This window comes from Acipenser ruthenus, chromosome 28 (assembly GCF_902713425.1).
Source record: "Acipenser ruthenus chromosome 28, fAciRut3.2 maternal haplotype, whole genome shotgun sequence".
Lineage (NCBI taxonomy): Eukaryota > Metazoa > Chordata > Actinopteri > Acipenseriformes > Acipenseridae > Acipenser > Acipenser ruthenus.
Window position 1 is genome coordinate 4,246,580 of NC_081216.1, and position 14,527 is coordinate 4,261,106.

Genomic DNA, 14,527 nt, shown 5'->3' on the forward strand with positions numbered 1-14,527 from the left:
TGTGAAACGAGTTTAAATCGGCCCTATAATAAAATCAAAATACTCGTTAGTTCAAAATAGTTTATAAAAGCAGTCATAGCATACACATAGTTTTACACGTTTACCCAATAGACATACCTTAACTGATGTGGTTGATGCAAAGAAAACGTCCACCGAAATATGCTGCTTGCACCCATTCTGTCAGCCTTTATAAAGGAAAGGTTAAGGTTAATTTAATAACCGAAAGAATCGTTTTCATCAGTTGAAAACGTGAGCGATCACGAGTTTTGCTTTTAATAGATTTTTCTTCTAGGGAAAATCTAACCGTTGTTTTTCTCGCTTCTGCTTTGTGTGGTATACTCCCACTGAGGAATACGCTTTCTAGAATACTTATACAAGACATAATAATGATTTTATTTTTATTACTTTACTGTTTTTTTTATTAGTTCATTTCTGTATTTTCACACTCATAGAACGCCAAAGTACAGGTTAAAACATCTGTACAATTACAGAAAATGCAGCAGTGTAACAGTAATCCATAATCTATTATTATTATTATTATTATTATTATTATTATTATTATTATTATTATTATTATTATTATTATTATTATTGTAGTAGTAGTAATTTTCAGAAAGTGTCAGTGATTTTACAGAATTTAAAAAATAACTGGCAGATGTGTAAACATTTAACAAAAAAACAAACAAAGAAACAACAACAACTGTCTATTATAATCGTGCTTGCTGTCTATTCAGGTGGTGCGCAATTTCAGGAGCAGCAGTTCCGAGGTCCACTGTATAAACGGAGTTATTATTATTATTATGTATGGAGTTATGTAATTTTAAATCAGATACGCAGAGCATAACACTTTTGACGCTTTGTTGTATTCTCAGTATATTATGTGTGGATTAAAAACACGTCAACGAGGTGGATCAATACATAACTATTATTATTTAGGGAGATATAGGCTACTGTGGAATATATGGCCATTAGCACAAATGAGTACAATACTTATGAAGCAGTGCTTCTAGATTTAATTTTGTGTGTGAGGTGAGAGCTCGTTTTAATGTGCCAGAAGGGATACTTTGGTTTTATACTTATCCCAATATTGTTAATGATGATATATGCTTACTTAGTGGATTGTACATGTCCCTGCGAGGATGCTTTTGCTAATGACATCTTAATGATAGCCGGTTGTAACCGTGGGATTACTCTTTCTATTAGGCCTATGAAGCTACTTCTTGCCGTTCATGTACGCTGGGTAGGCTACCGCGCAGGTGTTATTTTGTGATTTTTTGTATCCTGTGAAAGTTCAGCACAACAGACAGACGTTCTTCCGTTTTAACCAATAATTCCCCTTTCAAGAAGAAAACCCGAAATACCAGAGAACTCACTGCTGAAAGTCCTAATGAACAAACAGAAACCCCTTTTCCCGTTCACTTGCGATTTCACGAAACTTTTGTTTTGTAACTAAAAGTGCGAGTAATTTATTTCTATAAAATTAGAATTGTGCGTGACTCTGGTTAACTTATTGAGGGATAGTATTTTGCAACAAATTATAAGTGCCCTTATGTTTGTTTTTTTTTTTTTTTAATATTGTCGTAATTTAAATGTTCTTTTTATACTGGTTTGGGGAAAGGATTAGCAACGTCGATTAAAATTGCTTTCAAAATAGATTTCAGTATCTCTGCTCGTTTTAATTATCTTCGTTCTACAAGCACATTTGCGGCGGGTAGGGGAGACCGGGGTTGGTTGTCACACGGGTTGGTTGTCTCAGTGCTTATAACTATGACACTAGATGGATGGTGCAGGCAGGTGATACTAACGCTGAAATGTGTGTTCTATTGTTTGGAACTCAACCATCTTGTAATTTGAGGTCAATTCCATCTAACATAAAGGTTAGCACATATTTCATTTTTTTCATACCCAAAGTAAAAATGTATATCTTGTTATTTAGGTTATAAATCTTAGTAGTATTGGAGTTTGTTTGAACTGATGGCCATGCTAATAGAACCAGATACTGGCTATCTTTTGGTGTAAAAACAAAACCAGTAGGTTCTCCCAGTAGTACTGAGAGAATTAAATTGTCATGTGAAGTCGGGTTGGGGCAGGTTGCCACATAGTTTTTGGGGTTGGTTGTCACATGTAAATCCTATAGGAAGAAGTCTTATATTTTTTCTTTCTACTTTTTTACACCAACATGTGGGATATTTCACCATATAATGCTTATTTAAGTTATTTAATGTTTGTCCTTCGGTTCTGCAGAGGCGGTGGTATTATTTTGTAGCATGGGTCAACATTTCAAATATATAGGTCTATAGTAAAAATACAACTTTTTCTGTCATTGTACACAGTATAAACTTTATGTTATTTTTTTTAAAAAAAAGTTGCATTACTGTCTACTGTAAAACCAAGAACCTACTGTTTTTGACAACCAACTCCAGTATGGGCAGGTTGTCACAGGTGACCGGCGCATTTTCAACCGTCTAAATATCATATTTGCAATAAAGTTATTCTTCAATATAACGAGGAACAGAACCTCGCAGTATGTCACCAGATTGAGGAAAATAATAAAGAGTAAAATGAGTGACAACCAACCCCAGTCTCCCCCTATAAGAGGCTTGGGGAGGCTAAGCCTCCCCAAAATAAATTGCCCAATCCCTCGCAAGAAATTGTTCTGACCTACACAAAAGATATGTGTGAGAGAAAATCTTTTTTTTCTTCCCACAAGCACGCAAAACAGGTCCAACAAACATATTTCTCGTTTTTCTACTGCGCAACCGCCAGACCGCTAGGGCAGCTGGGATATCAAAATCAACACTGTAGTAGAGATGCTGGATTTAGCTGCATTTCAATGTCATTGGAGGAGACAATGTCTGGCTAGTTTAACGTACTTTTTTTCCTGCCGATCTGAGCTCCCCATACCGCTGCAGGAGGCAGCCGACGAAAACTGAATCCTTTTCGCTCATTCCCTTGTCTGGAACATCCTCTTCACAAGTTCTGCATTTATTCGAATTGCTGTTATCTATACAAACAGCTTGATCCGAATCTGATATTGTCGTAGCATAACCTACTGTCTGTTTTCACGCACCCACGTTTTGTGAGAATTTGGTAACTGTGACACTACTGTCAGAACATACTTCCTTCGACTGTTCGAACAAATGCCACTTTTCAGAACACTGTTTGTGGTGCCAGATTATGAATGTTTCTGAAGTTTTTTCTTTAGATTTATCCAGTCCTTCACTCCATTTTCAGTGAAAGCGGCATCTTTTGAACTTCTGAAAAAGTGTCTGCAAGGAAAGCAGAAAACCGCATCTGCCTGCTTACTGTACTCTAAATAGGAAAACGTATTTTAATATTCTGATGAAAATGAATGGTTTTGCTTACCAAAGACAGTTTTTGGATACACAGGTAAACAAGGCTGTGACAGTCACGTTGCAGTATCACCAAGGTCCAAAATACAGGATTTAGTTTAATGTCATTCGGGGAGACAATGCTTGGCTGGTTTAAAGTCCGTTCTTCCCACCAATCCTGAGCCTCATATAGATATTCAAAAGTTTAAGGTAAGAGTGCAGTCATTTTTTTTGCAAATATACCTTATGAAATACGCTGAATGCCCCTTGATTATAAATACCATAGTAAGTGCATGTTTAGAAGCTTAATAGTCAGTGTTAATAAGTGATTTAAATTGGTGTGAAGTGATGGAAATGGTGTTTGAAATTGGTGTAGGTACTGTAGGACTGCAGAACAGGTTAACGGATTTAAAGGTTTTAAAAAACAGTGCAGCTTGTTATCCTGACTGTTTTTCTAATTTGCTTAAATAAGCATAACATGTTTTAAAGTACAAGCTAGTGCTTTGTTAAACTTCATTTATTTGGCCGTCTTATGTTGGAAAACAAAAACAATGTCAAATATATATGTAGCATCCCTGAGTGGTTTCGAGGTCTGTTTTGTGCTATAAATTATTATACAAGTTCTCAAAACGACGCAGGAGAATGAATACGGTTTACAGCTTTTATTTGAGTTCGTCAGTCCGACTAATTTTCAAACTCAACACAATGAATAAAACCTGGTATTCAGACTCACTAGTAACAGAGTAATAAAAAAAAAATCCAAGCACCGGTAACTGATATTGTTTTATTGTACGACCAACAATTGAAAGTAATCATTTAACTTCATTAACTTATGCATTTATATGTGTAGTTGTTCATATAACGCAGACTAGGTGAAGGAGATGAGTCATAAAGAAAGATGGTCTACTCGGGCTTCTGAGATCATCGCCACCTGCTGGAGTGGATGGCAACTCAGCAATAATAAAACAGTTCCCTACTTTTTTGAAGGGAGCGTATTGTTACCTTAAATAACCCAGGCTAATATAATATAATCACCGTTTTGATACCTAATAAACCTCAGACAAGCTAACACTTTTTTGTAGACGTTATTAATGCTGCTTTTCTCTGTTAGCATGGAGTGCCTCCATGATGAGAGAGAAAAAACGTGCTGAAAGGCAGCTTTTATAAGACAAGCACAGGCTCATAACACCTGCTTTATTATTATTATTGTTACAGATTAGTTAAATTACATATGAGGGACACAGAGACGGTAAAACTTCAATATCTTTATCTTGCATTACTCCAGTTGTTTCCTATTTCGTATCTGCCAGCTGGGTCTACTAGATTTGGTTGATACGCGGAGCTTGCGAAAGAAACAGAGCTTGCGAAATTGATAGTATTGCTTTGGTCCATAACCATTAAAATGTGTCTCTGTGTGTGTTTTTAATGTAAATTAAGAAAACTGCTATAATGACAATTCTTTTTTATATGAAGGCTATAGATAAAAAAAAGTAATTGTGTGGTGTATGGACCAGTCCCCTTTCTTCTTCCTCTCTTCTGAAAATGCTTTTTATAAAACTGGTCTCAGCTCACAACACCAGCTTTCTATCCGTGTTACTAAGCACGCGATTTAAGGTGCACCTTATAGTCAACACGGTTTACTAGATTCCATGTGCATATCATTCCCCTCATTAGTGCTATCTTCCCATATCATTTGAAGACATTGCAATGTATTATGCATATTCAGCAGATGCTATTCAACCCAACAGCTAATTTTTAATGCATGTGTGACCTTCTAATTGAACATACATCGTCTCTGAAAAGTAAACCAACTAAAGCAAACCATAACAGCTATTCATGAGCAGGATGTAGCTACTCAGAACAATCTCCATATTTTACAAATAATAAAAATGACAAAAAGATTTAAGCATCATTGCTCAAACAATACATTTTTTTACATTTTATTTGAATAAATGCATATCAATAAATAACATACAAAATGCTTAGACAATTATAACCATTAAATAAAAAAACATATCAATATATAAATAAATGTTTATAAATAGATAAATTAAGGAAGCAACACCTACATAATAACACTTGTTCATAAATGGTGCCGTAACTTCAATACATCATATATTTTAACAATAAATAAATATGAACACGTAAACATTAAATACAATTAATTTAAATAAAAAAGTTAAATAAATAATTCAATAAATAAATACTTTGTTATCTATATTTACAGAAATATCCATAATGCATAACACTTTATAAATCTCTCCCAAAACAAAAAGGAAAGATTAAACGTTGGAATTATCCATCATGTGTGTTCTAATATGAGCAGTGAATCGATCCATCCTTTCCAAATTGTCTTGAACTTGTATTCTGATAACCTCCCAGGCACGAGCAGAGTAATTCTAAAACCAAAAGAAAGAGTTATTTCAGTTAGTTCAGTCAACAAATTGGGACCGATATCCTTATTTTTCAGTAGTTATTATGGATTGATGGACTCCCTCTCCCAGAAGCCTTTGGAACTGCCTTGGGTCACATGATTGCAAGGCTCTCCCATGATTGCAACACAGAAATCACAGTAACACGCATTATAAACATGTTAAAAACACCAAAGAAAGGGAATATTGGGCATCCTTAAAAAAGAATGTGTACAATTTGCATAAAATTAAAAAAGGGAAAGACATTTTATCTTGTCATATTCTGTAGCTACAATGGCAATTGCAACAGAAATTACCATACCTTGTTTTCCAAAAAATGTTCTTTTTTAAAATATGATTCCAGTGTCTTGATTTCAGAAGATCGTCTGTTGTCGGAGTATTTCATCTCCTGCATCTGTGTAAAAAATAAAATAAAAAATCAATCAATCAATATACCTGTACATAAAGGCTTTACCGCAGTGTGTTTGTTCTAAAAAGGGTTTGGTATCTATTTATAGACAAAAATACACCTAATGTAGTTCTATATAGGTCTCACATGTGCATTTTTAAAAGAATCACATTTTAAAGCAAACATGTATTTTCATTTACATTTTGTTCAGGTACATACTACAGTAGGTTATGGCAAACTTCCAGGTTGCTTGCATTACCCATGAATTTGTGGTTAAAACATGTAACTGACTGCAGAACGGGTCAGTCATTAAGAGAAGCAGCTAATTGGTTAAGATAGAAGGCATTGGACGTCTGGAGTCAATTTAACTCTCTGCAGGTTAAATTAACTAGAATGTGCAAGACTACATGAATGTAAGGCAGGCAAACTAAGCTTTCATTAAATTAACATTGTCATTTTAAAAAAATTGAAATACACTTTTGCTCTGCATGCCTTTAAAAACTGCACATACAATAACCATATAGTGAATGAATGTGCACAACAGGTAAGATTTATTGAATTATTTGCTTCATGAAAAAGGATTGATTAATAATGAATAACGTACACAAGACTTGAGTTCTTTAGTCTGTCGGTAGAGGTTGTTCCTGAAGATATCCAGCGCAGTCCTGTTCCATGTTGTCACCGAGTCTTGATTTAAATTGAAAATCTTGCTGATGTTAAGAAATGCTTCATAAACCTCAAACACATTGTCTCCCAACTGTAAACAAATACATGAACAAATCAGTTACAGCATTCTGTAAAGCTTAAACTCTTGAAGTTCAGTTGAAGAATAAAAACGTTTTTTAAGGAAAATAGGAAAAGGAAAACATAAAAATATAAAACTAGAAAATAGCATGCAAATAAATTCTAGAAATCTTGCTTGCCATTAATGAAACATGTTTTGGAGGTGCTATTTAACTACAGGTGTAAATGCAGTATAACTGTGTTACAGAAACTACATTTATTATAAATGGAACTCCTTTAGTTAGAATGTGGCCTAATGTTGCTACCACTGTATATAAACACACATACCAAAAAACAAACAAACAAAAAAAAAAAAAACCATTTGGAATAACAGTGCAGGAAAACTGTAATTAAATACCAAATGTTATTTAAGTGATGAATAAAAAATATATTAAAAAAACAGGCAGGTTTACCTTCGTATGTTTGTGCATTTTGTAAGCTTTAGGTGGGATATGCATGTGTGCTCTTTCTTTAACAAACTCCTTGCCCTGAAAGGAAAAGAAAAGAAAATGTCAAAATCCACCAAATGAAATTAATGCACAAATTATTAAGTAGAAAATCATGTATTATTATTATTATTATTATTATTATTATTATTATTATTATTATTATGTTTATTATTATTATTATTATATGCATTTATTGGTCCTAAAGAATCAATATTTCACTTAAAAGTTGCACTGCAATAGGTTTTCAAACATTGCTCACCCCATACTCCCTTCATCAACACATGTAATACCCGAGAATACATACATCCACCTTTCCTATTAGGTTTAATACTTTTAAACATCGCTCGTTCAATGTATACTAATGTTCTAAGTACAGTTGAAGATTATCTTACCATGTGTTTCAGCAGGTTCATGGTTTCTTTGCTGGTGGGTTTGTACAGGTCGTCCTTGATCCATTTGCATCCTAGCGAAGAGCAGCAGCCGCATAATAGCGACAGTACAAAGCAGAATGCGAATATATTTCGGCCCATTGTGAGTCTTGTAACTTGTGTTCAAAGTTTGCGGTATAAAATTGAGAGCGGAAAGCTGTTCTAGTCTCGTGTCTCGAAGGATTTCCAGGCGGTGTGCTGAGTGCCATGCTGTACAGGTGAGTATATATACACCTGGCGACGCAGGTAAGTCGGAAAGCGAAAACTGTAAGGAGTTTCCCCACAGCCGGGTATTCCTCTGCACATAGTTTTGTTTGCTATTTCGAAACGAAGACATTAGAAAGTGTTGAAAGTGCAGCTACCTTATGTTAGTATTCTATTAAAACATAATATTATTTTTTTCAAATGTATTCTCTATGGATCTATGTTTGCTTTCACTTTAGCCTGCACTTTCTGTTAAAGCTAAGACGGACTTTTATCGTGCTCTTCTGCGTTCCCATTTGCGGTAATTAGCTGAAATCAAAAGCCCTTTTTGTATAATAATGTATACAGGTTTCACGTGAAAACTGGACAGTAACATGTCGTTCTTTCTTTCTTTCTTTCTTTCTTTCTTTCTTTCTTTCTTTCTTTCTTTGGCAACAGTTGTTGAGCTCGTTAACACCGCCATGTCAAAATAAAGTACACAAACCACACGCATACATACAAACAAATAACAACAGCAAAGTAACGTCAAATAATACGCGTTGAAATCCACTGACAAACGCAGCATCGGCACAGCTAAAAAAAATGGATACAACGCGTTATGAAACCCCTCGCGCTTATTCTTTCATTTCGTCCTACGTCAAATAAAATTGAAATCACTTATAACGTAAAGGAAAAAAAATAAAACAAAAAATAAATAACTCCGATAAAGCCTTGAAAGAAATTCCGCAATGCTCCAGTGATTTAAAAAAGCAACATGAAAACGGAAGATGAGTTGCTACATGTACTCCTGTCAACCGCTCTTCTGGTCTCTGACGTAGGCTGTTCCATGAGTGTTTTTGGAAATCGGAAGTGTGTTGGAGCCAGTGCGCTTTCACTATCTAACTCCGAGTTGTTTCAACTTTTATTTGTAGAAATTTTAAAAATACAACTTTGGGGTGCTTAAGAGACTTGTATATTATATCATAGAATCATATATTTCACCTCGCCTCGGGGTAGATGTTTTGTTGCCTATTAGATGGTAGTGCGTGTTAGGGGGTTGGGGAGTTACAAGGATGTCATGGACTCTGCCCCACATGATATAAATGAAGATGTGCAGTGATAAACGTTGGAATATATAGTGTCAATAAGATGTTGTGAGAACCAATTAAAAATAAACACCCAGTTGTGTATTGTAGGTTGCCTACAATTTCCAACTAAAACCAACTTCACTGTGTTTTTCGAGGAACAATTGTATTGCATACCTAGTAATAGTTTACACCGTCTTCACCAATTAGCTAGCACAGGCCTATTGATTTATGACTAGGAGGTAGCATCTAGAAAATGAAAGTATTCCATGTGGATCCCGTCGTGCAAAGTTCAAACTCCTCCCAGATTCGCTTTCATAGTATAAACTCCAGGCAGGCAGGCCACAGTATATACAGCGCACTATATACGTCGTTTTGAAAATGGATCTGAGGAGCTTATGGAAATGTAAACTCGCAAAAGAGATTCATACTTCCATTTTTTACATGTATTGAAAACATTAATACATGAATAACTACATAAATAAATGCAAAAGTTAATGAAGTTAAATGATCACTTTCAAGTGTTGGTCGTACAATAAAACAATATCAGTTACATAAAAAAAAAAAAAAAATCAATGCAGATCTGTTCTAAAATGTTCACCCCAGACCTGCTTCCTGGGATAAAGGTGTTTTTGTGTGCATTAACCGGATATAATAGAAAGGCATTTTTATTCAAATATGGGAATTGTTCATTTTTAATATCATGTAATCAAAGAAACTACAAAATGACATCGCAAAAGTCTACTGGAAGCCATGACAGTAGGCAGACAGTAGTATCATGACAGTAGGCAGACAGTAGTATCTGTGAATCTGTGATTAGTACCAGGTGAGTGGCTAAATTGATTAGCAGTTGATTTTGCTATTTGATTGGTTTCCACACAGTTTAGTTGGTTCTTTTGCCAAGCAGGGGTAACAACATTTATTCAAGCAGCTTATTTTAGCGCCAGCACGAAGCGCCAGCCAACAGAAGAGCCTCAACAAAAGAGCCGGGAGTCTAGCTGTGGGAGTCGACAGGTAACCAGGTAACCAGGTAACCAGCATTTGAAGCAAGATAGGTATTTGATCCTGCTCCTAGTAATTTTTCCATTAACTATATAGTATTACCTGGTGTTTCTAATTGGGGAGGAGTGTGTGATTTTATCCCAGGCAGTGTGCTTATTTTGAGTACTTAATTTGTAATTTGTAAATTTGAATCAGGGTGGGTTAACTTGATTAGAGCAGTTTGCATTTGAATTGGTCTCCACACAGCTCCTGCAGTTGTGTGATCCCATCAAAGTGTGTGAAACTATTGTCTCCAGAGCAGTTAGCAGCTAGTTCCCTTGCTAAGTGAAGGGAGTTATTTAAGAGTGGGCATCTGGTAATTAGTTCAGTCTTCAGGGAACCAGGGAGAGAGGCAGATAGATAAGTTCCTGCTTTTTGTAATTGTAACTACTACATTTGGTGACATTGTAAGGTGGTGTTTGAATTGGCTGAGTTTGTGTGTGATTAGTACCAGGTGAGTGGCTAAATTGATTAGCAGTTGATTTTGCTATTTGATTGGTTTCCACACAGTTTAGTTGGTTCTTTTGCCAAGCAGGGGTAACAACATTTATTCAAGCAGCTTATTTTAGCGCCAGCACGAAGCGCCAGCCAACAGAAGAGCCTCAACAAAAGAGCCGGGAGTCTAGCTGTGGGAGTCCAGCGAGGGGAGGCCTGCGCTGAGACGCTGTTCGACTAGATCCGAACCTACCAGCGCTCTGGAAGAAGCCATCTACTAGCCAGGTCTGTATCCTCCACCCCACTGCTCCTACTGTGCCTTTTGTCTTGCTTGTCCTGCTATGACTGTCTCTCACATCCCTGTTCTGTCCTCCTGTCCTCGTCCTCTGCCCTCCCTCCGCTGTTGCTCCTCCAACCCCTCTAACCTCATTTCTCTGCCTCTCCCCCCCTCCCGCACACTCTCTGGTGCACTCTGGAACTGTCACTCTTCTGCTAACAAAGCTGATTTCATCTCTGCCTTTGCCTCCCACCTCTCGCTCGATTTCCTTGCTCTCACTGAAACCTGGCTGTCCCCTGATAACACTGTTACTCCTGCTGCCCTGTCCTCTCTCTACGTCCTGTCCCATACCCCGCGTCTCACCGGACGGGGAGGTGGGACGGGTCTTCTCCTCTCTCCCTCCTTACTCTTTTCTGTCCCCTCTGATCTCACCTCCCTCTCTGTCACTACCTTTGAATTTCATGCAGTCCAACTAACCTCTCCCTGTCAACTCCTGCTCATTGTTTTGTACCGCCCCCCTGGGCCTCTCACTCACTTTCTGGATGAACTCGACTATCTACTCTCCTCCCTCCCCTCTCTGTCTACCCCGACTGTCCTGTTGGGTGACTTCAACATCCATCTCTCCAACCCCAGCCACTCTGCTGGATTCCTCCCTCTCCTTCACTCCTTCGACTTCTGTCTCTCTCCGTCCCCTCCTACCCACAAAGCTGGCCGTCAACTGGACCTCACCTTCTCCAGGGCCTGCTGCCCCTCCAACCTCTCTGTCACCCCCCTGGACCTCTCTGATCACTATTTCATCTCTTTTTCTCTGTCTCTCCCCCCTCTCCCTGCTCCTCCTACCCCCACTGTCACCTCTCGCCGTAACCTCCGCTCTCTCTCCCCCTCTGTCCTTGCCTCCACTGCTCTCTCTCACCTCCCTCCTATCGACTCCTTTTCACAACTCTCCGTAGACTCTGCTACCTCCACCCTCTTCTCCTCACTCACCTCCTCCCTCGACTCCCTCTGTCCCCTCACCTCCCGACCCGCTCGCCCCTCCCCTCCCCATCCCTGGCTCTCCTCTGTGCTCCGCTTGGCAAGAATCACACTGCGATCTGCTGAAAAGAAATGGAAGAGAACCAAACTCCCTGCTGCCCTAGACCTTTACCGCACTCTTCTCTCCTCCTTCTCCTCTACTCTCTCCTCTGCTAAATGTGCTTATTTCCAATCTGTAATCCAAGCCTCCACTAACAACCCACGTAAACTATTCTCTACCTTCTCCTCCCTCCTAAACCCTCCCCCCCTCCTCCTCCCTCCTCTATCTCCCCTGACGACTTTGCCTCCTTCTTCTCTTCTAAAATCTCAGATATCCGCAAACTCTTTAACACCTCTCCCTCCCCCGCACCCCCTCCTGCTCCAACCCCTACACCCACTACATCCCCTACTAACTCGCCCTCCCTCTCCACCTTCTTGCCCCTCTCAGACTCTGACCTCTCCTCCCTGCTCCAGGGTCACAAACCCACCACGTGTGCCTTGGACCCCCTCCCCACTCACCTCTTTCAAGCTGCTGCTCCTGCTCTACTCCCCTTCATCTCCTCCCTCCTCAACACCTCTCTACTTTCTGGCATCTTCCCCTCTGCCTTCAAAAAAGCCTCTATCACTCCCCTCCTCAAAAAACCTACCCTCGACCCCACCTCCCTCCAGAGCTACCGTCCTGTCTCCCTCCTACCCTTCCTCTCCAAAACCCTCGAGCGGACTGTACACCGCCAGCTCTCTGCTTTCCTGTCCAACCACTCTCTGCTTGACCCTCTCCAATCTGGCTTCCGCTCTGCTCACTCCACTGAAACCGCCCTTCTCTCTGTCACCAACTCACTTAAGTGTGCCCGAGCTGCCTCTCTCTCCTCTGTCCTAATTCTCCTCGACCTCTCTGCTGCCTTTGACACTGTTGATCACTCTATTCTACTATCATCTCTTGCTGACCTGGGGATCTCTGGCACTGCTCTGGCCTGGTTCTCCTCCTACCTCTCCAACCGCACTTACCAGGTAACCTGGCGTGGAGCAACCTCCACACCTCACCCTCTCTTGACTGGAGTCCCCCAAGGGTCAGTCTTGGGTCCTCTCCTGTTCTCTCTCTACACCCGCTCCCTGGGCCCCCTCATCGCATCCTATGGTTTCTCATACCATTTCTATGCTGATGATGCTCAGATTTTCCTCTCCTTCCCCACCTCTGACTCCACCATCTCCTCCCGTATCTCTACCTGTCTGTCTGCTATTTCCTCCTGGATGCACTCGCATCACCTCAAACTCAACCTCTCTAAATCTGACCTCCTTTTCTTTCCCTCCTCCTCCCCCTCCTCTGATCTCTCTATCTCTGTTCCTCTGGAATCTACCACACTCTCTCCCTCTTCCTCAGCTAAAAACCTTGGAGTCACCCTGGACCCCTGCCTCTCTTATTCCCAGCACATCTCCACTCTGGCACGCACTTGCAGATTCTTCCTGAGCAACATCCGAAGAATCCGACCCTTCCTCACCAACTATGCTACCCAGCTCCTGGTCCAGGCCCTGGTACTCTCCCGCCTAGACTACTGCAACTCCCTCCTGGCTGGCCTCCCTGCGTCCGCCACCCGTCCGCTCCAGCTCATCCAGAACTCTGCTGCTCGCCTGGTGTTCTCTCTACCTCGCTTCGCCCACGCTACTCCACTACTCCGCTCGCTCCACTGGCTCCCGATCACCGCTCGCATCCAGTTCAAGACTCTTGTACTAGCCTACAGATGCCTTGATCAGACTGCACCCAGCTACCTCCAGACCCTCATCTCTCCCTACACCCCCACTCGACCTCTCCGCTCCGCCTGCACTAGAAGACTGGCTCTACCTCCGCTACGCTCCCCTGCCTCCCGAGCCCGCTCCTTCTCCACCCTTGCTCCGCAGTGGTGGAACGACCTTCCTACAGATGTCAGGACTGCCCAGTCCCTGACCACATTCCGGCGCCTCCTTAAGACTCACCTCTTCAAACAGCACCTGTAGAACTCCTCTGTTGTATCCTGGGACACTATCACCCTTCATTTAAATATGCTTTATTTTGCTCTTATCTGCCCCCTATTTTACTGCATTTAATCCTGTACCTCAGAATATTGTAATCTCCCAAGTGTTTAATCTGTAGTATTTTGTACTTAATCATATCCTGATGTAACTATCACTACTTAATCATATCCTGATGTAACTTTCACTATTATCTGCTGTATTATTGAATTGTGGTTTGTCACACTTGAGAATTATTGTATTTCTTGTTCTTATTGTATGACTTATATTGTAACACTTGAATGTATTTGTATTTGCTTGCGATTGTAAGTCGCCCTGGATAAGGGCGTCTGCTAAGAAATAAATAATAATAATAATAATAATAATAGTACAGTGTAAGCACAGGTAAGTTTTGCAGAGATGGGGTTAATTCTGTCCTGACAACAATCACAGGTGTGGTCATTCCCCAATTAGGCATTTGAGTTTAGGCATCTGCTATAAAGATACACCTGCTTTCCATCCGTGTTACTAAGCACGCGATTTAAGGTGCACCCTATAGTCAACACGGTTTACTAGATTCCATGTGCATATCATTCCCCTCATTAGTGCTATCTTCCCATATCATTTGAAGACATTGCAATGTATTAGGCATATTCAGCAGATGCTATTCAACCCAACACCTACAGACGTGCTCAAATTT

At 39.9% G+C, this 14,527-nt stretch overlaps 1 protein-coding gene across 1 annotated transcript; it reads right to left on the reverse strand.

Moving 5' to 3' along the window:
• Window positions 1-5,614: 5,614 nt before the first annotated feature.
• Window positions 5,615-7,914, reverse strand: LOC117969716 (interferon a3-like). Its single transcript, XM_034917643.2, has 5 exons — window positions 7,777-7,914; window positions 7,349-7,423; window positions 6,757-6,909; window positions 6,066-6,158; window positions 5,615-5,731 (listed from the first exon to the last, which is right to left on the reverse strand). Exons 1-5 carry the CDS (start codon window positions 7,912-7,914, stop codon window positions 5,615-5,617), a joined length of 576 nt encoding a protein of 191 aa, XP_034773534.2.
• Window positions 7,915-14,527: the final 6,613 nt, after the last annotated feature.